This window comes from Schistosoma haematobium, chromosome 1 (assembly GCF_000699445.3).
Source record: "Schistosoma haematobium chromosome 1, whole genome shotgun sequence".
Lineage (NCBI taxonomy): Eukaryota > Metazoa > Platyhelminthes > Trematoda > Strigeidida > Schistosomatidae > Schistosoma > Schistosoma haematobium.
The window spans coordinates 38,452,045-38,478,379 of NC_067196.1; the positions used below are offsets into that span (position 1 = coordinate 38,452,045).

The following is a 26,335-nucleotide window of genomic DNA, read 5'->3' on the forward strand; positions in this document are numbered from 1 at the left end:
TTTAACTAATGAAGTACAATATCGTAAATTAAACAACCTTTTGTAGTTTTTAATTGTAAACACTTTGTGCCGTTGATTGTCACTCGCCTTTTGACAAAACCAGTCATTTTTTTCTAGGAACTCATTAAATTAGTGTGTTTATAAGTAAAATTACTAATTTTTTTCTTTAAAATAAAGAAAACAAAGAATTTCATTTTGTTTGTTACATCGTACCAAATCTATTATTTTTACTCCATCTTCTAAGATCAATTGATGACCAGGATAAAACTGATTTATTATTCATATGGTTTTGAGTTCTCTTGTTGATATTCAGAACCGAATTTTGACCAGTATTAATTAACATATATACATTCTATGAGGATTGTCTTGATAAAGTCATCGTATTTCAAGTGACTAACAACATATGGATTAGGGTTAGCAGTGGAATCCAGGGCGCACAAGAATCAGTAGAAATTTAATCTTGAATATCAGCAATGGGATAACCCTCACCTATATTGATAATGATACAAACATCACGCAAGTTGAACGGATTACTGGGTGTCTGGATTCAGCAGCTCAATGGATAATGGGTTCCAGTCCCAGTGTGAACACCAAAAAGAATGGAAGTAAGCCCAGCTGACAAATCTCAAATAGCACGAAACCCGTGTAATGGATTGCATGAAAATAAAGTAGTTTTCGAGACGATAACCCTGATTGCTAAGAGAGTGACTAATGTCATGCTTTTCTAGTCCTCATTGCTGACTGGATTCTGGTGATTAAGTTATAATGTATTACCAGCTTAAAAAATATCGACATTCCTCAACCTGAACATCCAAATTATTAAATCTCTGTGACATTATCAGACCCTGGTTCGAATACCATGGCGGACAATAGTTTGCTGAATATTACAGACACAAATTGCTGACGACCGATAACTGGTAATAAACTTAAAACAAGAGCTTCTTTATGGCTGACTACAACCCCTTAAACATTCTACGAAAAAAAACAACTCACAACTCTCCAGTATCGAGAAACAACATTCTATACATTTACACTAACATTTTCTTTTCAACAGACACCTAGAATAGTTTTGTTTTGTTAATAATTGAAATTGTCAATCACATAAATCTGTAAGAAGCTAATAAAATTCATTAATTCTTTATATTCTATATTTAAACGTGTTATTCACATTGCCAAAAAGGATAATACAATGCATTGTTTTCATATTTCCACAATTTAACTATTCAATAGAAACCAATCGATTGTTGTTGTTGTTTATTTTTACAAATAACAGTTTCATTTAGAATGTTTAAAATAAATTAACACAGAAATTAATAAACAGTATTTAGTGTTATTTGAAGCATTTTTCGATTCTGTATTAAGAACGAATTACTTAGATCAACTTTATTTTTTAGGAAAAAAAGGTGTATACACTATTTCAATTTGTGATGTTCTTTCATATAAATGAGTATATTAACTTGGGAATTGGTCATTTCTCCAATACAAAACACAAAAATTATTTGCTTATTTTAAACCGGACAACCAAAATCTCTCAGTCAAAAATAAAGAGAGAAGATAAAGTGTAAACGAAATGTTTAAATGTTGAAAACTATTTTCATTCTATGTAAGACATTCATTCAACATAAGAAATAATATCATTAATAAGATAAAAGCTAATGAGTTTCACGACGACAAATGAACATGAAAATTATAGAGAGTTAATCATTTGTTTCATAGCAACCTCATAAACTGTACTATCATCTTCATCACTATCCTCATCTGAATGATTACCACTAATTGTATCACTACTACTGCTATCATCAGAAGGATTAGGAATATTGTATAAAAATGAATCTTCATTGACATTAACACTACTCAAGCATTCATCAATACCAGGTAAATGAATTGAACTAGAATCTTCATCAAGAAAATGAAATCGTCCTGACTGAACAGATGATAATGAAGATGATTCATGTTGTATAGAATCTTTATTTGGTAAAGATACAGGTGGAAGAACATAATCATTAGAATTAGTATCAGGACAACAATCAGAAGATATCATTAAAATTTCTCGAAGACCAGCATTTTCAGATCTTAATCGGTGTAATTCTTCTTCTAATTCTGCAGCATATGCATCACCACGGTCAGTAACGTCACGGACAATAGAAGCTACCGTAGTAAATTGTTCAGTTAATGATTGGGTTATATTATCTGTTATCTCGTCAACTTTACCGGAATTTGATTTTTGTGATACAGATTGTGAATCAATGGAATTAGTTGAACGTGTATTAACTAATTTTGGATCCGGGTATGAAGATTTTATACACCGATTTTCGCTGTTATCGGGATTTATAACTGATTGAACAAGATGTTCAACTTGATAGGTTCTCATTAGTTTAGAAATCTGGAAAGATTAAATGCAACAAATAAGTGATTTATGTGACAGATAAAATGAAGCAATGAATATTACAGATTACTTTCCAAACAACTCTAGTCTTAAGGAGAAGTACATAAAATATCAATGTGAAAGTACGAAATGTTGTTACACTGAACTAAACGAGAAACTAAATAGCTGTTTCATGATTATTATGCAAAACATTCAAAGATATACAGCATGGAATATGGAAACTTCAAGAGCATTACAATCTTATAAATACAACTAACTTGTCCACGATATTTAGTCATAATCATATCTAAAGCAGTTTGATGTTCATCAAGAGAATTTCTTAATGTTTTATTTTCAATTTTCAACTGTTCTAGTTGTTTGTTCTCAGCTGCAAGACAGATAATCAGTGGACCTTTTGGTTGATTAGAGACCCGTTTAGAGAATTCATCAAACTCAAGAATTGTTTCTTGACACTAAAGAAAAGAGAAATAATATAACAAAAATAATGATGATAACGATTAAAAAAAGTCGTTTTTTGTCACAGAAAACGATTACACAAAGTGTAGTATTCAGTGGAAAAATAGTGACAATGTCTTCCAATGATATACTGATTGATATTTCGGAAGGTATAACTAAGGAATATCACACTTCAATTTCAACAGATATTTAATCATCATGAGCTATAAAACCTCTTAATACTTGCAAAGTCTGAGTCATAGAGAGCTTATATGACCAACTATAACCACGATCATGATCCGTACGCCTCTGCCGAAAATAACAAATCCTAAGAAAAGAGTCAGGCATCAGAGACCTAGAAGAAATCAAAACGGCATTGGATAGTAAAGTACAGTTTCTCCAACTCTTCAAGTTACTTTAAAAGTAAATAATATAATAGCAAAAATAGGGTAAATATGATGATACGTACAAACTTTTAACCAATAATATGAGAAGTTGAATACCACTTACAAAATAGTGTTTAAAATTATACTTTTACTTAGGAATTAATAACAATACATATCAACTATACAAACCTTTTCTCATTGCTTTGATTGGACACAACAATACATTTTGACATAACAATAATATTAAATAAACTCATTTTAAATCAATAAATCCGTTAATCACCTGTCGCATACTCAGTAACTGTGCTTGTAATTTACATAGCTGTTGTCTTAATAAATCGACCGACTCTTCACGTGCACGCAATCGAGATACAAGTAGTTGAACATCATCCATAACTTTATCGAAGCTGTACTTTAACATGAAATCAGAAGTCTAAAACAATAATAATAATAATAATAATAATAATAATAATAATAATAGCAATTGGCAAATTAAGTAATAAATATTTGCTTTAATAAAATGAATAAAGTAGTTATTTAATTGGTTCGAAAAAATTTCCATCCCAAAGAATACAACCGTGAAAAATAACAGTTCAGATGGTGGTTGGAGGAAGTCGACAGGAAACCCTGGACCCGGGTTTCGTGCTACTTAGCACTCGTCAGCAAGGTGTACCTGTAGTCTTGAGGGAACTGGTGCTCCCTGGAGGATTCGATCTCGTGTCACCCAGCTTCACAGTCAGAGACGTTACCACTGAGATGTAATCACAATTGATTGATCACTGGGTGGTGATCAATAGCAGTTCATTTAACAAATTAAAGTGAATAGAATTACTTGACAACTAAAAATTAAAATTACAATGTTAATTCAATTTCATAATATACCATAATATTGATGGTTTGGTAAATACGAACCCATACCTTAACTAATCAGTTTTATTCTCAGAACGTTCCATATTATTTTCCTTTGACGAATGTTTAGAATAATGTATATGGTATGAATTATGTACTTAAAAACTAACTATTAAATGACTGAAATGATTTGCATACTGTACAATTTAGAGACAGTTAGCTTGAGACAAGTAAAATCTATGAAAGAGTGATAGACTTAAAATATCAATAGACAACAGTAAATTATCATATATATTTAACAGATTATTAATTATTTCTCTTATAAAGCTTTTCAAAATCAAAACTGATATTCACTAGAAATAATGAGGATACATATCGGGAATATAAGTAGGATTCGTTTATAATGCTAATTTTGTCTCCTCTATAATTTGTATTTTAAGATTCATAATATAATTATACAAGCTGTTAACAATGAATGATTGACGCAGATTCAATAAATACAACAGATTTGTATACAGTATTGATTATGATATATAACAATAGAGTGAATTATGAAGCAGAGATAATGAATTAAACTTACTCATTTTCAAAAGAATAAATTAGGTTATGGAAAAAAATAGACGGACATTGTAAAATGGGATAACAATTTTAATCTAGTCAGTTACCTCTTCAATATTCGACATCAATCTTTTTATGAACATTTAAGCTTATATTTCCAAACTGAATGAAGTAATCAAATTTTTATTATCAAACTCTCTGTCTAAAACAAATCTCTACCTATTTCAGGAAGTAAACGGTATTTCTAACCCTTACATAATTAAAGTATAAATCAAACATCAGTGATTATTATATTTTTAAGCCTTAATAAGTACGTGATGAGAATATCAGTCCCTGCTAACTTTTATTGAAACCTTGAGTTGTAATTGTGTATTGCAAACAAACAAACAGGCAGTAAGTCCCTTATAAAATAAACACTAACAATCTATGAGCATATCATACGTAAACATGACTTTCAAAGCAAAAAAGACCGATATATATATGAAGTAAAACATAAATACGACAACGAGTAAGAAGATAGTTGATTATCAAAATATTAAATTTATTTAACAAATTACACGTAAATCCATGTAATATGTATAATTATGTACAGAATGCTTTTTTCAGATTTACATATCATATTATATGTAAAAGAATATTGTTGACATTCTTTTCTTGAAATTTTCATCATAGAATAGCAAATTGTTGATAGAGAATTCGTCGAACTTCAAAGTATGTACCACATAATAAACCTTCTAGTAATAATTTACCCGCTTCAGATCGTTTAATTGCAACACAATTATCTACTACTAATATACCACTGACAAATTCTGCCATTAAACCTTGAGATAATAAAAGTTGTTTTAACTAGAAATGAAAATAGGAAAAAACTAAAGTAAATACAAAGTAACTAGTACGTATAAATTTTTTTATTGAATTACCATTAATTAAAAGTTCATTACTCAGTAGCCATAAAAATATTTTGTACTACATAGTTACGTCTATTCATTCAATGAACGAACAGATGAACAATCATAACATGTAAATTTACAGTTGCTCACATAACTCAAACAGGAGATGAAGTCAATAAATTCATTAATGAATGCTCATTATTATCATCAAATTAATTTACAAGTGTATTTGTTTCGGTTAACCTTTATTACTGCATGAACCAATCCCAAATTTCAAGATATTTAGCTTTTTTTTAGAAATCTTGACCATTCTAGATAAATTATAGACCAGTACAATCGTTTATGAAACTTTTTTAGAGGACAACATCTTGAAAATAACAGAGTCCAATTATAAGTAAAGAATGTATCTTTTTTAGTGTTTGGGCTGGATAGTTTAATTGTTATTCGACGCAACATTTGCAAAACTTTAAACAGTGATGGAAATTTTGGTTTCGCTACAAATGCATAATCACTTCATTCTGACAAGTGTTGTTGATTGGTTCTCTTCAGGAACTGTCATGTTTATAAGCATTAGCATACCCATCGACTGTTACTTTAGATTGATTACTGACTAGATGACTGATTGACTTTTACCATATATCCCTATAAGTTCCCTAGAATTTACTCCTGAAGTTCATGATTGGATAGATGTACACAAAATTTAATCAGTATACGTTAAATCGGTGAAAAAAAATACTAGTTCATAAATCAGAAATTTACAGAAATCACTCATTGAAATATCACAGTACATCATAAAAAACAATATGATTACGAAACTAATGAAATAATACATTACACATACATCGGATAACTTCGGTTCATTTACAAAAACCGTTTTATGTTGTCCAATAGGGCCAGTAGGAAGACTGAGAACTGGTAACTGATCAGCAGCTAATGGCGTTCGACTTCTCAATTCTAAATTATTCCCAGTGGACATTTCCACATCATCATTATCATCATTACCATTATTTTCAGCATTATTATTGTTTTTTTCTTTAATATGATAATCAGATTTATCATCGAGCGATACAGTTGCTTCAACCCAAGCTAATTCATAATCACGTATTTTTGTGAATTTTAAACTAGAAACTAAACTGTCTTTCATTCTTGCCTATGAAATACCGATAATAGATGTGTGCAGAAAGAAAAATCAAGATTGAATAAAATTCAATATGAAAAGAAGTTATCTTCAGTCAAACTGAAATTATGATAAATTTGCGAAGTTGTTTAATTTATTCCACACAAAAACTAATACCATGAATAGATTTGAGTAAAATGTTATCGTTTTGGGGATGTTAAATACCCATAGTACGATTTAGGAAGAATAAATCAAGTGAAAGAATTTGTATTGATTTAGGTTTTTTTTATTCAGTAGTTTTTTGTATTGAATCAGTGTGATTTCTATTTACTTAACTTCTGAATTAATTCAACATAATTTTCGCTCAGTATAACATTAACTTGTACTAATTAGTCCCATGTAATTTCTCATCGAACGAACTTTTATTCAGTATTAATTCTGTCAGTCAGTCATTCACAACATAGGACCAGGCACATAGATACAACTGTCCAAGTTACCATACCTCATTATCATAAGATGAACACCGAATTCATAGGGATAGTCACTTCAATGGTAGTGACATATAAAGAAAGATTGCATGTAAGGATATAATAAAGGGAAAAAAATTAGTTCGTAGAAAGAAATGTATAAAATAATTTTAATCTCACGGTTCAAGGGAAGACAGAGAGTGTATACACCTACGCCATTGTGACCGATTCTGAACAAAGTCACCATTGGTTACGATAGTCACGCGGACCCCAACCAAGTAGTCTGCATCTACCACCATGGTTCAGGCCACAAATTAATGACGTTATGGACTGATGCCACTTTTTGGTTCAGTGATAATTCTTTAGTTTGACGATTTCATTAATCACTAGTCACTGCATGTAATCTGCGTATAATGCAACAAATTCGAATGTTGATCAATCTTCCAGGACTTCTGTCTGTAGTTATTGGATAGGGAAGTAGAGAACGGGGTACAGTTCAACCCGCTATCACTGAAGTTGGAGTTAGAAATTACTTACAATACATAAGCATAATTTCAGGGATTTATATCAGCAAAGGTGGGTTAAAAACTATGGAATACATAACAGATGCTTCAGTCTAATTCAAAACACCTTAGCGCACTCACAACCTCACTACTTCGAATCGAACTTAGTACGTTTATGTCTCACAAAAATATCCAATGGTTCATATGGTACCACTACTATTCGGTGCCTCATTCTTGAAATGGCAGGCTTCATTAGTGTAGTTAGTATTTGGTAACCACTATCACATACGGATATGGTTACTACTAGTAACCTCTGATTATACACATAAACGTACTATAAATATAGCCACTGAAAATAAACGATAAAATAATGAAGATATTTAGTTGTTGCTGTTTTCAAATTATCTCTCGCAACCAGTTACGATATCTGAAGTTTTAAAATACGTGAATTATCAACTTGTATTATTAGACTGAATTAAGAAAAATAGTTAGGATATCTGACAGACGAGAAGTCGTTTCTATAAATAACATTAAAAAATGACGAGTCTGGATGAAATAGACCTTGGGTGATTTAGATTAAAACATGACATTGATATTCATGATGTTAATAATTGTTAATTTGATTCATATGAGAGAATTCCAGTCTAAAAAACGCTAAACATTGATGTTTGAGAACTTTTATCGACAAGGACTAAAATAGATTACCCAAGGGGTTCAAACGGATTTACACTTTATCGTTTCATTTGAAATATTGAACATTTTCTTATTTCATGTGTCTCATTTGTACGTTTGTTTTGTGAAATCTTGTGCATAGGCCCGTGTTCTACTAAAACTATAAGGACTATTTACATTTTATATCACATATCAATGATAACACAGAACCATAAAATATATCACTTAGCGCACCTGATAAATATCTCCTTCTTTTGTGCAATTCACAATTTCTCGTGGATGAGGGATATGTATATAGTTGGGATCTAACAGCATGACACCACGACAATAATTTGCTAAATGATCAATGGCCGGTGCATTGTTACCAACTAAAATTATTTCCTGTGGTCTCAGACCAATTAGAATACGTTTCATAGCTTCCCCATCTGATCGACCCTTAAAAAAAAACAAAGAAAAAAGTGGTAAATATTAAAAATAATTTTAAAATACTACTAACAATATCATAAAAGGTTTATTTGGCATTACTTTATCTTTTCTTTAATATAAATACAGACTGAACTAGTATATTTTTAAACACAAATCTTGGCATGTATATAAATTGGATAGAAATATTATTTAATATTCCGTTGATGATAAGAGTTTAAGTGATTCAGTAGACAAAATAAAGTTATGGTAAAATAAAGTAAAGAATATAATTCATTTCTCACCTTAAATTAATAATGATTAAATATACTTTTCTTAAAAATTAAAATTACAAAATCCTTGAAGTCATAAACTTAATTCTTTCACCTATCCTGAAAAGATCCTGAAAAATAGGAATCTTTCATAGTTCCGTATCAACAAACATAAGTAAACTGAACTACTCCAATCGATCTTAAACAAACTATGGAGAATAATAGCCAATCGAGTCACTGACCATGAAGGAAAAAGTGAAAACTCATAAATTACGATATGGAGGAATTAATCACAATTGTATCAGAATTTCAGGTGAAATTGTTTTAAACTAAGTTGCATTCGAGAATTTGTTGCTCAATGTTATTTAACAAAATGTAGTTGCCTGTTAAAAAATTGGTTTGTCTCTTAATCCCTGCTTCGGTTTGGGCACCCGGGCAGTATCACAGCCCTCACACAAATCAAATGAGATCTGTGTGGCGCATATGTGTTTGGGGCCTCCTTGTACCAATATTTATGTGTTACAATAAATAAATGTCTCTTAATCACTCGGTAAGAGACTCAAGTATTCTATACACTTGTCGGAAGTGAACAGGTATTGTTAAAACTAATACAATAGGTTCACACTAAAACAGGCATTTAACTATTCGTTAGGTTGAGTCGTTTTCATAGTATTTTTGACTGAAATAAACTATATATATACTTTCATATAGACAAAACACACACAAAAAGTAACGTGAACTGACTTCTTGTCAACTATTTAAAAAAATACAATCTAATGTCTAGCCAATGTCAAATAAACAGTGATGGTAATAACTGATGAATTTGAAGTCTATACGAACAACCTTAAATGATAACTCGTACTGTAAAAAAAACAATGGGCAATTTCGATTTTTGTTGTTGTTGTTGTTGTTGAAAATCACAATCAGAAATATAAGAACATGAATAGATAAAGTCATCAACTAACGACAAAACTTTCAGTATATTTCCAATAAATTCTTAATAATATACAGAAAATTTTTCTTGTCAGTGTAAGTTAATTTTGACCTAAGAACTATAAATCAAATGTTTACCAAATACTACATATATCACATAACAAATAAATAAATAGATTAAGAAAGATAAATAAATTTCGAATTCAAATTGGCATAGTAAGATAATTAACTGATTAGGTGAAAAATAAGATAAGGAAATGTAAAATGCTCATCGGTATAATAAATATTCATTAGGAACACTTCAATAGAACGCGAATGCAATTATTAAGACTGATGTAATTATGAGCTAAATCACCTGAACTTTCTAAATAAACGTATCCGATATATAAATACTCGTTTGACATTTCTTTACATTATAATGAATATATAGCTTTCGTATTTAGACCGTCATGAAGGATTCAACTAAGCAATTAGTTTAGCAATCTCTTCTAGATGGTTTAGATATACTAACTGACTGATTAACTTAATTTTCTAAATCTGCCAAAAATACATAGAACATATTAATGTGTAAACAATATCAACCCTCCATTTTATGAAAGTCTTACAGTTACGAAGGGCAAATATGCTCTACATAATTGATTATTAATAAGCATGAAGATGTGTCACATCTAGGCACAATACTTAAAGGATATTTCATCAATCGTCAAACTACTAAGATCAATGAAATCAACAAGAGATATAAAGCGATAAGCAAATTGGATATTCAACTAGCTTGAGTCAAAATAAATTAGATACATAAGGAATAGTAAGTACGCATTTGCAGATGACAATCTAGTACATAACAGTAATGATTGGAGTAAGTGTACTCAGTAAACATGTGGTAAACACTAAAACAAGATCTTTTAACTATTAAAATCAAACACTACTTGTGGGTTAGAGAGTATACTTTAATATAAGGCCTCTTCAAAGCACTTTAGAAAACAGACTAACTTCATAATCCAAAAATACAACTTCACACCGTAGAGGTATTTCCAAATGATGGGTTACACAACGAGTATTAGAATCCAGAACGTCAAAAGTTGGAGTTCTTGCAACCAAATAATCCAGTATTGACGTAGATGAAAAACCCGATGAGACAATATCTGAATTAGGTTTTGTGTCTAAAAGTGATAAAGAGAATTATATTTAACAACAAAAAAGAAATAATCTGAAAATGCCTATTATATTTGATTAAATTGTAATGAAGAAACCCGGTACATTATCTTGTGATTTCAGAATATAAGAACTCAGTATTTCTTGAGAAATATGATTACCATTAAATTTCTAGGTCTCCCTTCTGTAGGAGTCGAAGACAATTATATTGAACTTAGTTAAGATGACTTAAGAAATGGTACAACATACGGGCACTACCAAGAAAATAACAGATTAAACACTTTGATATAATGTTACGGACTACTCAAGTTGAAAAGATGGATTGGCTTAGCCGATCTGTTTTTTATTCTGGTTAGTTATGTGCCTCACTGATAGACGCTGACAAACATGAAATCGACGTCCAGAGCTTTCCATTATTTGACAACAGATATTTAATACAACAGTGCGCCGGTATGTTGAGTTATCAACTTTACAAGTCATAAAACAAGCTGTACCGATAGAATCAAATCATCACCAAGAAAAGATCAATGTGAATATGTACGTAGTGGGATCAAAATACTTTTAAGCAATAAACTGTATGCCTGAAACTGATTCCAAAATAATCAAAGATAAATAAAAGAGTCTATGATCAACAGATGAGCACTAACATTACGCTAAAAAAACTATCAAAGTGAAAAATGAAAATATAGCAACGTTAATCGAAATAGCAATTTACGGAATCAGTTAATGGTTAGTTTTAATCTTATAAAGAAAAACAAACCTTTACTTTTGATATCCCAATTCGGCAATGCTGCCTGACTAGAAACTGGTTCTGTTGAAGTGAACAACTCTGGATCAAGATGTGCTCCATACTCATCCCAGTGAATCTATTAATAAAATACAGTTACTTCCTTTTAGAAACCAGACAATAATATCTCAAAAATTGAGATAATTTTAGTTCTATGAACTGGTCAAGCAAACATTTAATCACCCAATTCGATGGCTTTCAATCACAAAAACTAGTTTCAAACTTGCCGCCAGATATATTCGCATGTGTTTGATGCCACCTCAATCTCGTTTGCATAAATTATGCAGAGCAGCATATTTAAGAAACTAACATTATGATCCGTGATGTTATGGAGTATTAGGGACATCATAAAAATGAAAGCTCCGTTTTGTACTCAGGAAGTGAACTATGGGTCTGTGATCATATAATTTACCAAATTTAATCATGTGTAAACAATAGTACACAACTTTCCGAACAGATTCTACTAATTTTTACATGGAGCCACCAAGCCCTGTAATTTTGAGTTTTTTTTCAAGGAACAAGACACAGTTAGATTATAATGACCGATAAAAACTCAAAAATTGAAGCTTCAAATCTATTCACCACCTCCAATAGTCGGAAATAAGTTTCATAAATACACCTTGTGTATACGTAAACTTCAACAAAAACCGAATTATGAATACTCGATCTAATAATTTAGTAAAAGACGATTTTAGAAGAAACCTACAAAATAACGCAACACTGATGGCACACCAAATAAATACATAACATTATAATTCACTGTTTCATAAGAAAATGAAATTTCTCAGTTAACTGACAACGACAACTAACTGATTGTTTTAGGCATTTAATTGGTTATTGTAAATAACGTTCATAAGTTTGAATCAGATATTTAATGATATCATCTACAAACAGTATTGGGGTTTGTGGAGATGGCTGAATGTTGAGGTCACGAACAGGCCTAAATTAGATAACCTCTGAAAACCTGGAATCACCGTACAGTTATTTTGTCTTAGTATGACACTCCTCAGTAATGTGCGTCCACAAATCCACCAAGGATCTAACTTAGCTCAGTTGGTGATCTCAGTAACATGCAATAACCTTCATAAGCCGCATATTATTGATCATCATGTGGTTACTGTTAGCCAACTTTGCGAATAAATCTCTGGAATTATATTGGGAAGCCATGATCAGTGAAGTTCAACCATATAGAGTATGAGGCACGTACTCACTGAACACTAAGATGGCCACACTATTTTGGGTATTGACTAGATTTAGGTATATAGACAACGAGATTCCGGTCCAGTAATTTAGAGGTTACGCATTTACGTGAGAGATCTTAGGTGCTGAGTTCGATCCCCGGTCGGGTTGTGAGTGCATACCCCCTATACTAGAACGAAACAGTTGTTCAGTACCTACAGGTCTTTGGTGATTGTCTAACATAGGTCGATTCGTGATCTCAATAATATTAATGATAACAACCAGTTAGACAGAAATTTGAGTGGTAGTCAAGTAGGTGATATCTTGCGAAACGATTTTATCCGAATTGACGATAACTTACCTTCTTTTCATTTTGAGGAAACAGCAACTGAGTCCGTTTAGCCACACGGAAAAACTGTCCTCCAGCTTGGTTATGAAGCCCTGGATATATGTCATATCCAGCTTGATGCCGTCCAGAAGTTAAGTGAAGATTTGTAACTCCAAATTGTTCCATATTTAAAGGTAAAGAAGTCTTAGGAAATAACCTAGTTGTATTGCTCGGAACAATTGTTTTCTTCGAATGATCTCTTGGTACGGACAACGTAAGAGAGAGTGATTTTGATTTTTCTACGTGCGTACCTTCCTCTGAACCATACGGGCGATTCGAACAACATGTTGATTCATTTTCCAATTCAGAATCACAAGATGGTTGTTTCTCAAGGATTCCTTCAGTAATTTGTGGCGAAACATCACTATGAGTAATATCACCTGCTGATGGTATCGGGATGTCTGAAATTTGACACATTGTTATATGAAACAATTAATGGATCTTACATGCTATTGAGTACAAAAAATGACGCTTATTTAGTAAAAAAACGGGTTAAGATTCGAAAATTCAAGTGATTTACCTAATGCAACAAAAGTTATAATCTATTAAAAGTGGTTTGTATATAAGTGTTAAGATATTTCAGTATGATGGTTGGATTTAACTTTCATTTCTGCTTTATTTATCAATATCGCTCGTTATTTTTATCATTGCAAAATGTATTGAGAGAAATCTATTTGAATTTTAGTGTGTTAGAAATCATATTGTTTTTCATCATACTTGGTGTATCTCCAATCTTCGTATAATCTGATACTCCCAAAACTCAACCGAGATCAATCATAGTGAGAACGATGTGCAACTTCATAAAAAAGGATATTTTACTCCAAATGGAAAAATATTAATTTGGGCCTCTCACTAACCCTAATAGGTTGATGGCTACCGAAATTCCGAGACAAATATCTGAATCTCGCTTGGTCTTAATTCCCGTGCCACCCGACTGAGGTGGTTATTGTGATACCGTTCACTCTGTATTACCGTACGGATATGAAACATAACTTATGTATGCGTGTATTCCTGTGGGACATTGATTCAGTACAAGTCAACAATCAATGGGGAAATGTCAAAGTTAAGCGAAGGGTACTAAGTGAAAACAAAACGCCGATTGATAAGGCTATAAGCCATCAATTAAGGGCAAAAGTAAATGTCACACAACAGACCACTTCCTACACCCAAAAACAATGCTGGCTGATACAGACGTTGGATAAAACTAGTGTGGATAAGTCAAAATATCTCATCACACTTAGTCACTGACAGGTGATTTGAGTCATGCAGGTAGATTCAGACGTCCTGGTTGGGTCTTATTTAATACTCATAATAGTCAATCAGTCAGTCAGTCAGTAACAACGTAGAACTTCGTACGTACGTACGTACATCAGTTCGAGTTGCCACACCACCTTAGCACAGAGATGCAGTTGTCGATTCAAATCCCGTAGTGGTAGAGGTAGCAAGAGTATAAGCAGTAATCAGGAAAATTAGTGTTTGGAGATATTATCCAAAGAGCATAATCCAGTGAAATAAATTTGGAAAGAGAAAAAAGGGACACGAAGAATTCAGAAGATTAGAATTTGGCAGAACACAAATAGTGAATGCACCTGTGCCATTGCAAACGATTTTGAGTCATGTCATTCAGGGTCTCTAACCATCGGTTGCTATCATCTCGCGGTCCCCAACCAGGTTGTCTACACCTATCAACATGACTCGGTCCACTTGTCAGTGACTTCATGGACTTGTGCCATGTTTTGGTTTGGCCGCCTCTATGCTCCTTCACGAGGAGTAACAGGTGTAAGTAAAAGTAAAGTAGCTTTCTTCCAAACTACTCCTATACCAATGAACATAGAACGTCGAGGTAGTCGGTCGTTGGGCATACGTAACACGTGTCCCAGCCATCTCAACTGATGAAGTTTCACTACGTCATCAATTGATTTGCCATCCTTACCTAGTACCCGTTTCCTAACAACTGTGTTACTTACTCGATGGTCCCAGGATATTCGAGCAATGTTTCGAAGACACCTGTGATCGAATACTAGTAACCTACGAATATCCTCTACTCTCACCGGCCATTTTTCACTGCCATAAAGTAGGACGGGACGAACTGCTGCGCAGTAAACATGTCCTTTGGTTGTGTTAGCGGGACATAGACTAGATTAAAGCATGCTCAATGCATGATTGCTTTGGTGCACGCTGATTGGCTGATTCTTATCCAATCAGCACTAGTCGATAGTTGGAGAATACTCTGGAATCTTCTTATGTAAAAACTATAAATATACTGACGTTTTCCCTATTGTGCTTCTGGCTTGCATCTTGCCTCCATCTAACCTTGTTATTTGGAATATAATCTCTTCCCTGTTCAACCTTGTTCTGATTTGGGGTCTTGTCGAGTGAATCGGTGTCCAAGAATACTAAGCAATAGGAATAGCTCGGTCATAACCGTAAGAAGAAAGAGATTATAACAGGTTGATAGACGGATATCTCGCCTACGCCATAAATGACGCAAGTTGGCAAAAGCTAGTCGAACATTCTGTATCCGTGCTCAGATTTCGTCACACACCAGACCACAAGGGCTGATGAAACTTGCAAGATACGTGAAGCGATCGACACGCTCAATTACTTCACTCCCTATCATTAGTTCGGGTGTCAATGCAACCAAATCCTGAAGAAACATTTTGCATTTCAAAAGGGAGAATCACATCCCGAATATGCCTGCATTGTTGCTTAGAGTGGTCAGAAGACTGCATTTTGTCAGCGTCTCCACTAAATAAAACTATGTCATCAGCATATTCTAAGTCAACAAGTGAACCTTCCGGTAGAAGTTCAACCCCTGTAAATTTAGATGAGGAAAGTGTTGTCTCTAAAAGTACGTCGACGACAAAGTTGAACAAGAATGGAGAGAGTGGACAGCCCTGACGAACACCACTTGAGATAATCAATTCTGATGACAGTTCGCCATAAGCTCTCACTCTACCAGTTGTGTTCGAGTAGAGAGCCTTTATAAGGCTAATGTACTTCTTTGGTACTCCTTTCAGTGACAAACACTGCCATAGAACCTTACGATCAACAGAGTCGAATGCCGCCTTAAGGTCGAGAAATACTACCATTATGGGGCGTCTGAATGTGTGTCTGTGTTCTAGAACCTGACGTAGTGTGAATATGTGGTCTATACAACCACGTCCAGGTCGAAAACCAGCCTGATTTTCTTTAGTCTGTTCTTCACGAGCTTTGATTAGGCGTCGAAGTATTGTTGAAGCTAATATTTTAGACACTATATTAGTCAAACTGGTTCCTCTATGATTGTCACAAGAGGACTTTTGTCCTTTCTTATAGACTGACACAATCAGTGGTTGAGACCAGTCAGATGGGATTACGTCCAGTTCCCAAATTCTACCTAAGACCTCAGTCAATCTCACTGCTAATACTGGACCACCATCCTTAAAAATTTCAGGAGTAAACCTGTCAGGGCCTGCTGCTCTCCCTCGCTTCACATTTCCTATAGCTTTTTCAACTTCGTAAAGAGTCGGAGGACCTACGTTAACTTGCCATTCAGGTTGACTGGAGATCGTGGGAAACTGAAGTGTGGCTGTAGGCCAGTTGAACTGATCCCTAAAGTGTTCTGCCCATCCATCCAATCTCCTGGATTGAGAATGAATAATATGTCCATCTTTCTCTGAGATTGTTTCGCTAACAGTCGGGTTCCTAATTCCGCTTTCCTTAACAAGTCTGAACAATTGTCTGCTGTTATCTATTGCCGTTGCCTTTTCCACCTCTCTTGCTTTCGCTACCCACCACTGTTCGCGATCATTGCGTAGGCTTTATATCATTCAGTGCTTAAGCTGACTCCGCTCTTCGTTATGTTCGGAGCCAGATGGAATGAGTTCTCGAGCATCTATCAGTGCGATAGATGCTGCTGAGATCCAGTGTTGCTCCCTAACCTTCTGGTTTACCTTACTAGCAGATATCACTGCTGTTTCCACAGCTTTTCGGATATCATTCCATGCTGCCTCGGGGTGGGCATCACATACATGGCTGCCTGTTTTCCTAGTTGTTCCTGAAATATGCTCTTAGCTTGACTATCATTAAGAAGGACCCTAAGAGGTTAACTCGCAGCGTCTTTCCTACGTCCAGTAAGACGCAGACAGATACGCGCTCGTACTAGAGCATGATCTGAATCTAAGCATGTGCTCCAGAATGAGCGACAGTCTTCTGTCGAGCCCCTCCATCGGTGACTGATAGCGATGTGATCTATTTGGGTCAAACGTTGAGACGAATTAGGGGGTCGCCATGTCAAAAGATGTTTTTCCTTATGCTTAAAGTTAGTATTTGTAAGGAACAGGCGGTTATCTGAGCATAGCTGCAACAGACGGTCGCCATTATCTGTTCTTTGAGCCACGATGCTATAAGATCCACCCAGGTGTCTTTCCCTTTCACTTAGTTTACCTACTTGAGCATTAAAGTCACCGGCCATTATTACTACATCAGAGCGCCTAGCTTTTCGGAGGTCGGAGGGCTTTCTGTAAAACTCATCTTTTACATCATCTGAGCTGCAGTCAATGGGAGAGTAGGTAGAGACGACGAAGAGGCAACGACGAGTGTCCCTATCTTTCCGGATCCCTACTGTTCCGTTTAGTCGGACAGCGCACAAACGACTGTCTACTGGGATCCACTCTAAGAGGGCTAGTTCTGCCCTAGGACTCAATCCTATACTTACACCGGCGAGGCCACGGGAAGCAGAATCAGGGCTTCCAGATACACGAAGTGTGAATCGAGTCGGTTCTTTATTTTGGCATGGTGAGGTCAAGTGAGTGACGCTACTTGGATCCTATATGCGCGTTTCGGAGACGCAGCACACATCGATGGCGCGGGATTCTAAAGTCCTAGCTAAGGAAGCCTGCTGTCCTATTTGGAACAGTGTTCGGACGTTAAAAGCTCCTACGTGTAGTTTAGAGCGTGGTTTCAGGAGACCAGGAATAACGTTCCGCGTGCTCGAATCGTCTGCCCTAGCGGTGAGAAGTGATAAAGAGATGTGAGGAGGGTTAGTCATAGAGATAAGAGAGGTATTAGGAGGTGTAGGAAGGATTTGAATGTGACCAACTCGGTCTCGTGTGCTGTTACGGGTATGAGGGCTGGTGTCACTTCCCGGCTGCCCACACCGTGGAAGGGTATTTCTTGAGGAACCTGAAAAGGAAATTGGATTAGTATTGGTCTTGACGACCTAGGAGCGTGACCGCAGAGCCCAAGGGACAACTGCTTGAGGCCGGTTGCACACGGCCTTTTCGTGGAAGGTTTTTAATGTGTTAGCTCCGTTCTTCAAAGGGCCTTACCGCCGGAGAAGGAAATCCGTGAGGTAAGGTGAGGTGTAACATTTTTAGGGTCGACCTTTTCTAACCCCACCCCTCCTTGTGGGAAGGCAGCATCGCTGCAGATGCTGGTTGTCTGAGGGAAACACCTTACTGCTATCACACCTCTGTACAGTCAGCAGTACGACTTCGCCCTCAGACCTTGAGTTGCTGCTTTTAGTCTTTCCGTTCTCCAATCGACCTGCCTGGCATGGTAGAACCTACAGGAACATATGTCCCAGTCAATATAGCTCGGTTGGGTCAACACGATAGGCAAGCCCGACCACCGCGTCAAGGTAGCAGCTTCGGTCGGGAATACTCATAATAATAGGTGACACGAGTCAAAATCGATCATAGTAAGGTAGACGAATTCATCCCATATTTCCCTCTACATCCTGACTTAAACATGAATCTTTTATCTTATTTTCACCCTTTGAATGGTATCTCTAACAGTGCAGTTGAAAATGATTCTTCTGATTTCTTTATTCGATGTACGACGCTGTAACGTGGACTAATCTACAGTCATGTCTTTTGTTGATGATGACTGAATAACGGCTTATGCCAATCTGGGCCACCTTTGGTGCCTTCGTGATGTCAATCTGGCTGAAAAACATCGGATCTACAACGCGTCAGTGAGAGCAGTTTTCCTTTATACTTGTGAAACCTGGCCTCTCCGAGTCGAGGATGTTAGACGACTCTCTGTTTGATCATCGTTGTCTCCGAAGGATTGCCGACATCCAGTGGCAACACCATTTTTAGTAGAGCAGAGGTTTGCCATAGTGTGTTCGGCGACAATCCAATTGGTGTCACCATCTTGAAACACCGACTTCGGTGGCTTAGACATATTCTACGAATGTCGTCCCACAGAATTCCAGGTCGTGCATTATTTGCTGACTCTGAGACTGGTTGGAAAAAGCGGAGAGGTGGTCAGTGTATGACATGCTGTCGTGGCATGAAAGACAGCTGCAAAGGACTGGCTTGTGTTGGTCCTTCACGACTCCCTGGCTGGGGTTCGAGAGATGGTGCAACACAGTAGCTAGAGACGTCATCAGATATGGCTCAGAATGAAAGCCAGTGGCAATCCTGCTGTAACTTCTTTTACTTTCTCCATAAAAAAGTGGTTGTATCTTCCCTAACCGAAAAAATTCTTCTGGTTGTACCTTTCCGTTTCCCCTATTATTATTATTATTATTATTATTATTATTATTACACTACCATACACTAAGTTGTGGTCGTTATTGTTCTTTTTTTCTTTCCTATACGCACCTTACCTTCTTTTTCTCTTCCCATTCTCATTGTTTTGTGTGGCGAATATATATCTGGTGCCCCCTTGTACCAATATTTATGTTTAAATAAATAAATACTGAATAATAAACTAAGCATTTACAATCTAACAGCCCCGATGTAGAATGGTCCTGTAGTCCCAGTTTTCTTTTGCAGCTTTAAGACGAGTATCAACCATCCTTAGACTATCATTCGAGAGTTTAGAAGAATGAACTCTGTTAAAATCATAACAAAACTGAGTCGCTTGTACGCTATGTCTATCGAAAGCTAGTGAAAATTTAATCACTGTAATTACCGATTTCATGTGACAAACATTAAAACAGGAAATAACTAATAGTCAAGGTAAAAAATTGTTCTAAAAGCAACTATGAAGTACTTACACATGGTCGTATACGCGATGATCCATGTCAGTGAAGTCTTAGTGACTGATTTCATGTAACAAACATAGTACTACTGTTTATGTGAAAAAATGTGGCAAGACTTGCAGTGACTTTGGTTGAGTTATACCTGATGTAGTTTTAACCCACTAAGTTGTAAGAACCCAAAAACAGTGTAACGTTGCATTCGGTAGTCTCTTGGCACTTGATGAAAGTACTTTGACATATAATATTTATTTTATGGATTGCTTTTCAGAGTAAGGGATTTATTAACTAGAAAATGTATAGAAAACATACCTGTATAGCTGTTTCCAGGTTCTGTTTCAGAATTGAGCTCGTCGCATGCATCACTAATCGCTGAGTTTGTGTTCTGAGAGAAAGAAAACCCTTTAGCTGAGTTTTTTAAATGTGGAATATCGGACCCAGATTGGTCTGCTTGTGAACACGATACTCGTTGTGATAATGTTAGAGGAAGGATTGAAGTCCCAGTTGAACTCGTAGGCAGATCTTTTCGCGCATCATTATCTTTTCTTGCTAACCCGATAAGTCGAGATATTAAACTTTGACTGGACGACTCACCAACTCCGGTGATAACAGATTCCTGGGAAGTTAGAATTACTGTATTTAAGTCGTTGTCGGCCCACTCAGCGAACAACTGGCGAGAAAATCCACAACTAAGATCGGAAAGTGATGAAAGAACAACCTGAAATAACAAGTAAAAATGAATAGCTTACTTTAGGCTCTGAAACAGCATCTAACTGTTCTAACGTGTGACACAACTGCATATGTCGGAAATGAAACGGATTACTTCGTTGATCCTCAAAAGATCGCATTACTTTTTCGGACATCCACTCAACCATTGACTTTGCAAAGTCCACAACATTTAAAGCCACATAATTTAGCATCGCCAATCCATAAGCCATTAGACCAGATTCCTAGCCAAAAAAAAAAAGAATGAATTAAGCAGTATAATAACAATAATAATTCATCCGATGAAAATTCAGAATCTCGTACAAACAGCAACACTTGCTTTAATAAATTAATAGGCATAGCGATAGAAAACGTATTAGTAAAACCACAAGTTTCATGATTAGTGACTAAAACCATTAGTTTAAGCTCCAAAACCGACGAGCTGACGTGAATCAAATTAGCACGAAAATGGTTTGAACTAAACGATAAATCAGTGTACTTCTATTCAGGCCACACAAAGACACAAACCAAATTCTATGGGTTTCGAAGCTATTTTAAACCAGTCAATCTGTTGCGGTGAAAACGCTATTGACGGAAACTAATGCTTGGTCAGACACTACCTAAAGCAAACGGATGCAACCAAATGAAAACAAAACGATCAATTGCAAGCTGTGATACGAAACAAGGCAGACTTAAAATGTATGCATCACACAAGCACTGTACTTAGGGATAACTCACAACACTAATAAAGTGTGCTCTGCACACACAGTTTGTGTAGGAGGAAAGATGTAGCGAAATTAAACACAGTAGTTTATTAATCCGCAAGTGTAACGTGGTAGCAGTACAGATACTAGTCACTTTTAACATCAAAATGCGGAAAATAAATTATTTTGGCATACGATCAAGACAACCAGGTCAGAAACAAAATATGTGATAGCCCCTAAAACTAGAACTAACCTGGTTTAACCAACATTGTTCTAAAAAATGGGCTACTTCAAGACACCTTCCAGCAGTATCCACGGCAATAAGTACATTCCCACCACGCCTTAAACTCTTCAAAATTGTCTGACGTAGATTTTCATCACGATCTTTTCTCCTAGGCTAAAAAACTAATCGAGAGTGAGAAAACATACTTGTGTATATAAGGTGTTCGAACCATCTATAATTAGTAAGTGTGGTCGTATGCAAGCATCAAAGGTAGCTCCATTTAAGTGTCTCTCCTTCTTATGGTTAAAATCCAAAGCATAAACGATACTTGTGTCTTCCTTAACTAGTTTCCAAATTGTTCCTCCAAGTGTGTGACCTGTCAGAAAATAGTTTTTGTACAAGTAACATACCAGAAGGAAGTGGGGTTATACATAAACCATGGCCACGACCATGAAGACTGATTGTTTGCTGATACTTAACTTGATGCACATGATCGAATGCTAGATCAACATCATCTAACGTGTAGTGACTAAAGTTTTCAGAAGCATGTCTTGACTGGAAAAAGTCATACAAAAACATTTGCCCCATTTTGTAAACAGGAGTCGTGGCATACACCGGGCAGTTAAGTCCACATGTCCCAACAAGATATGGAAGCAACCCAAGGTGTCGTAAACTTTGATGGCTAAGAAGCACTGCATCAACATGTTTGGCCCACTTTGAAACCTCTTTCACATAGTCACTATCCAGTTTCTCACACCAACCACAGTCAAGAAGGCAGTGAAACTCATCTACCTGGAAAACATATATCATTTGTTGTATTAATTCACCTGAAGTAAATAACAAGGTGAACCATTATCACCAGTCCCCGAAAGCGTGTGCAACTTGATTATAGAAGTTGCCATCCTAAAGGAAAAACGACCTTGAGTTCATATGCATCGGTCCTAAGCATATTCAGTACCTAATCATTCAAATAAGTTTAAATGAACGATCCACTGTGTCTAATGAGAATGAATCGGCGGTATCTCCAGACAAGAACCAAAATACATACAATGAACAGGTATAAAAATGTTCTAAATAGGCATGAAATTCCGTCCCGTGTTCTTAAAGTTATATCGAGTTTAATCGTGAAAAACTTGTGGTAAAAATAAATCCTCGAAATCAGTGAATCTGTGATTCTTCTACATTTGATGCATTATTTTCGCCAGACATACTTAGGTGAAGGTGCTCGGGTATGCTGTGCTAAACAATCCTGGCAACAGCTAACGAGCTTAAATAAGTGCTTCTCGACATATCGACAACCTTCCAAATATACCATCGAATTCTTACACTCCTGATTTCTAATTTTACTAGGTTGGTATAATTTGATTATAAAGGTGTCACGTGTAGCTTCTTGTAACTCCCGGATTGCCAAGATTATTTGACGACCACTAGAACTTAGGAAAAAAGCTTACAGTCCAGTTTGTCACACTCTTCCGCGGTTTGCATAGAAAATCACATTCTGATGCCAGAGTCCTCTCAAAGGCTTGGGCTCATCAAAAAAGTAATGTTTCACAAGATATTTTCTGAAGAGCATCTATACAAAGTATATAAGACAGAATCCTTATGAATCTTTAATGGTATTTACTTGAAGCCGGACATATAACTACTGAGATTTACGTTTAGATAGTAAAACTTGAAGTCCGAAAATGGTGAACGCGGGAACAATTGAACGGTATGGTTTTGGCTCAGTCTTTCAGGCACGGTCATTCTGTGTAGCTTATCCCTAAACATATTAAATAATCACTCTGCATCCGACACAAATCCGTTCTTAAGAAGCGCTAAACATCGTATTGCCGACTGTCACGTAGGATGATTCAGAGCAGAGAATGGTATGAATTGCATGTGATATTTTGCAGTCACGTCATGACAAGTCTACAATTTTGGGATCAGGTCTCTTATTATAGTAACAAAGATAAATGTACTAATACCAAATTAGACCATATTTATACAAATCCATGCAATGGAATTTGTAAATTTCAGATAGTCGCATGTGTCATCATCATTATTTGAAGGTTGTCAGGAATAATTTACTGGTCTGCAATTTTAATTGTCAAACTCTCTTGAAGATGTGAGTAGTGCATATCAACTTCTCTGTGCCAAACACCACTCCTTGTATTACGGTATGCGAGAACAATGCACTAAGGAACGTTGCGAGAAGTGAAGAAGTTTCTGGAGATTGCACAGGTATTCAGTGTTTGACAACGCTTTTACCAGTAACACCTTCTAATATAACTCGTACCCACCAACAGAAATAAACGACAGAATCGGGATCAGAAGTTGTATTTGACGATGGTCAATATATCGGATCCGTCTGGTCTAGTCTGGCTAGCGATTGCATTAGATATTGAGCACGGAGTTCCCACATGTGATCTGTGCGGAGGCATGACCGAGCGCCTTCACTTAGGTGAGTTGGCCAAAACATCTGGTCAGCATCCAATGTCGAAAACCTACAGAGCTATTTATGTTGGGGATTTATTTACCACCACACTTCTTTCAGTACATCGGAGTGAATCTCACTGGAGCCAGATGTAACCCTATAGTGCAGAAATGTTATGCAGTGCAACAATTCAGTGCCCCGATAGGCAAGACTAAAAATTATGAATTACCGTTAAGCGACGCTGGAGTGACCCTGAGAAAATTTCCCTACCTCTGGACTCAGTAGCTAAGTGGATAATTCTTCACTTTCCAAGGAGCGAGTAGACGATTTGAGCATGGACTCACAAAACCAAAAATAGTAAGTCCAGGATATCGAAAGGAAATTCATTCATCTATACGAATAATTAGGATTTTGGATTTATAGCTGATATCAGTTAGTGAGGGAAACCATTTATCATAGTTTTCAACCTTAACTTCTAACCTCACTTGGTATCGTTTACTTGAAACTTCCCATTGGTATTTGATCAGTCATTACACAGGTAGTACGCACGATACGATACGACGATTACCTGTTACTCCTCGTGAAGGAGCATAGGTCGCTCACCAGCATTCTCCATCCAACCCTGTCCTGGGCAATCCTTTCCAGCTCCTTCCAGTTGCAATTCATCCTTTTCATATCTGCTTCTATTATCCGACGTAATGTGTTCTTTGGCCTTCCTCTTTTCCGCTTCCCTTCAGGATTCCAAGTTAGAGCTTGCCTCGTGATTCAGTTTGACGATTTGCGTAATGTGTGTCCTATCCATTTCCATCGTCTTTTCCTAATTTCCTCTTCAGCTGGAAGTTGGTTTGTTCTCTCCCACACAAGGCTATTGCTGATGGTATCCGGCCAATGGATGTTGAGTATCTTGCGTAGACAGCTATTTATAAATACTTGTACTTTCTTGATTGTGGTTGTTGTAGTTCTCCAAGTTTCAGCTCCATACAGTAGAATTGCCCTGACGTTCGTATTGAAGATTCTCACTTTGATATTGGTTGAAAGTTGTTTTGAGTTCCATATGTTCTTCAATTGTAGGAATGAGACCCTTGCTTTGATGATTCTGGATCCGTGGGATTCCCATCCTACAAGTGCATTTCGTGCTACTTTGGACAGCATTAGAGCAACTCCCTGTGTGTGTGGAGCATTTTCCTCTTCGTGACCGGAGTATAGCAGCATCTCTCCCGTAGCTAGCCTTTTCTGTCCAGCTTGAGTCCAGTGGGTTTCGCTGATTCCCAGTACTGCCAAGTTGTATCTCCTCATTTCCGTTGCTATTTGACTGGTCTTCCCGGTTTCCCACATTGTTCGAACGTTCCATGTACCTATAAAAATTTTTGCTCTGGTTGTTAGAAGGGGCATCGGCCTCGTGGCTTCCGAAGGAATTCGGCTTTCACCATGAAGCGTCATAATTCTTCTAAATGAAGACCTTCTAACTCTCAGGGCAGAGTTAAAATGGTTTGAATTATTTTTTCTGGTAAGCGTTTTTTTAGCGAGTTAGTTTTCTACGGGATGGGGACGCTAACCCCATGCCCAACCCTCCTCCTTTACCCGGGCTTGGGACCGGCAATAACTCTAGAAGAGCTACAGGCGGAGTTAGGTAGTACGCACAGTATGCACATATCCCAATAACATTGGTGATCTTCACAACGGTGATACTGGTTAAGTCATTTCACAGAATGCTGTTGGCTTTTTAACTAAAATGGTCTAGAAAGTGTTTATCATCAAAATATGAATTCTTATCCTCATATTTTTAAAATTTATTTAAGATGGCTGTAGCGGTATACAAATACCTTAAATCAGTATTTCTGTGAGTCTTTGGCATTTAATGCAAACTGCACTAGTTTTACTGAAATGACCTAGATGAATGTGACTGGTCACGTAAACGCACCAGATCACCAGTAAGCA

The 26,335-nt window shown here is 36.0% G+C and overlaps 1 protein-coding gene across 2 annotated transcripts; it reads right to left on the reverse strand.

Annotated features, from left to right (window-relative positions):
* Positions 1–984: 984 nt before the first annotated feature.
* CPSF2_1 (cleavage and polyadenylation specificity factor subunit 2) lies at positions 985–23,039 on the reverse strand. Of its 2 annotated transcripts, XM_035732054.2 has the most exons (14): positions 22,809–23,039; positions 22,392–22,773; positions 22,188–22,357; positions 22,012–22,155; positions 21,099–21,299; positions 20,662–21,067; positions 13,350–13,777; positions 11,783–11,888; positions 10,861–11,030; positions 8,498–8,698; positions 6,346–6,654; positions 3,491–5,460; positions 2,644–2,838; positions 985–2,383 (listed from the first exon to the last, which is right to left on the reverse strand). In XM_035732054.2, exons 1-12 carry the CDS (start codon positions 22,881–22,883, stop codon positions 5,281–5,283), a joined length of 2,772 nt encoding a protein of 923 aa, XP_035588857.2. In that variant the 5' UTR covers positions 22,884–23,039; the 3' UTR covers positions 985–2,383; positions 2,644–2,838; positions 3,491–5,280. The 2 variants fall into 2 exon arrangements, with proteins under 2 accessions (XP_035588857.2, XP_051073975.1); XM_051217917.1 differs by lacking the exons at positions 985–2,383; positions 2,644–2,838 and having other exon boundaries at positions 5,139–5,460; positions 11,789–11,888.
* Between the last annotated feature and the right edge of the window lie 3,296 nt (positions 23,040–26,335).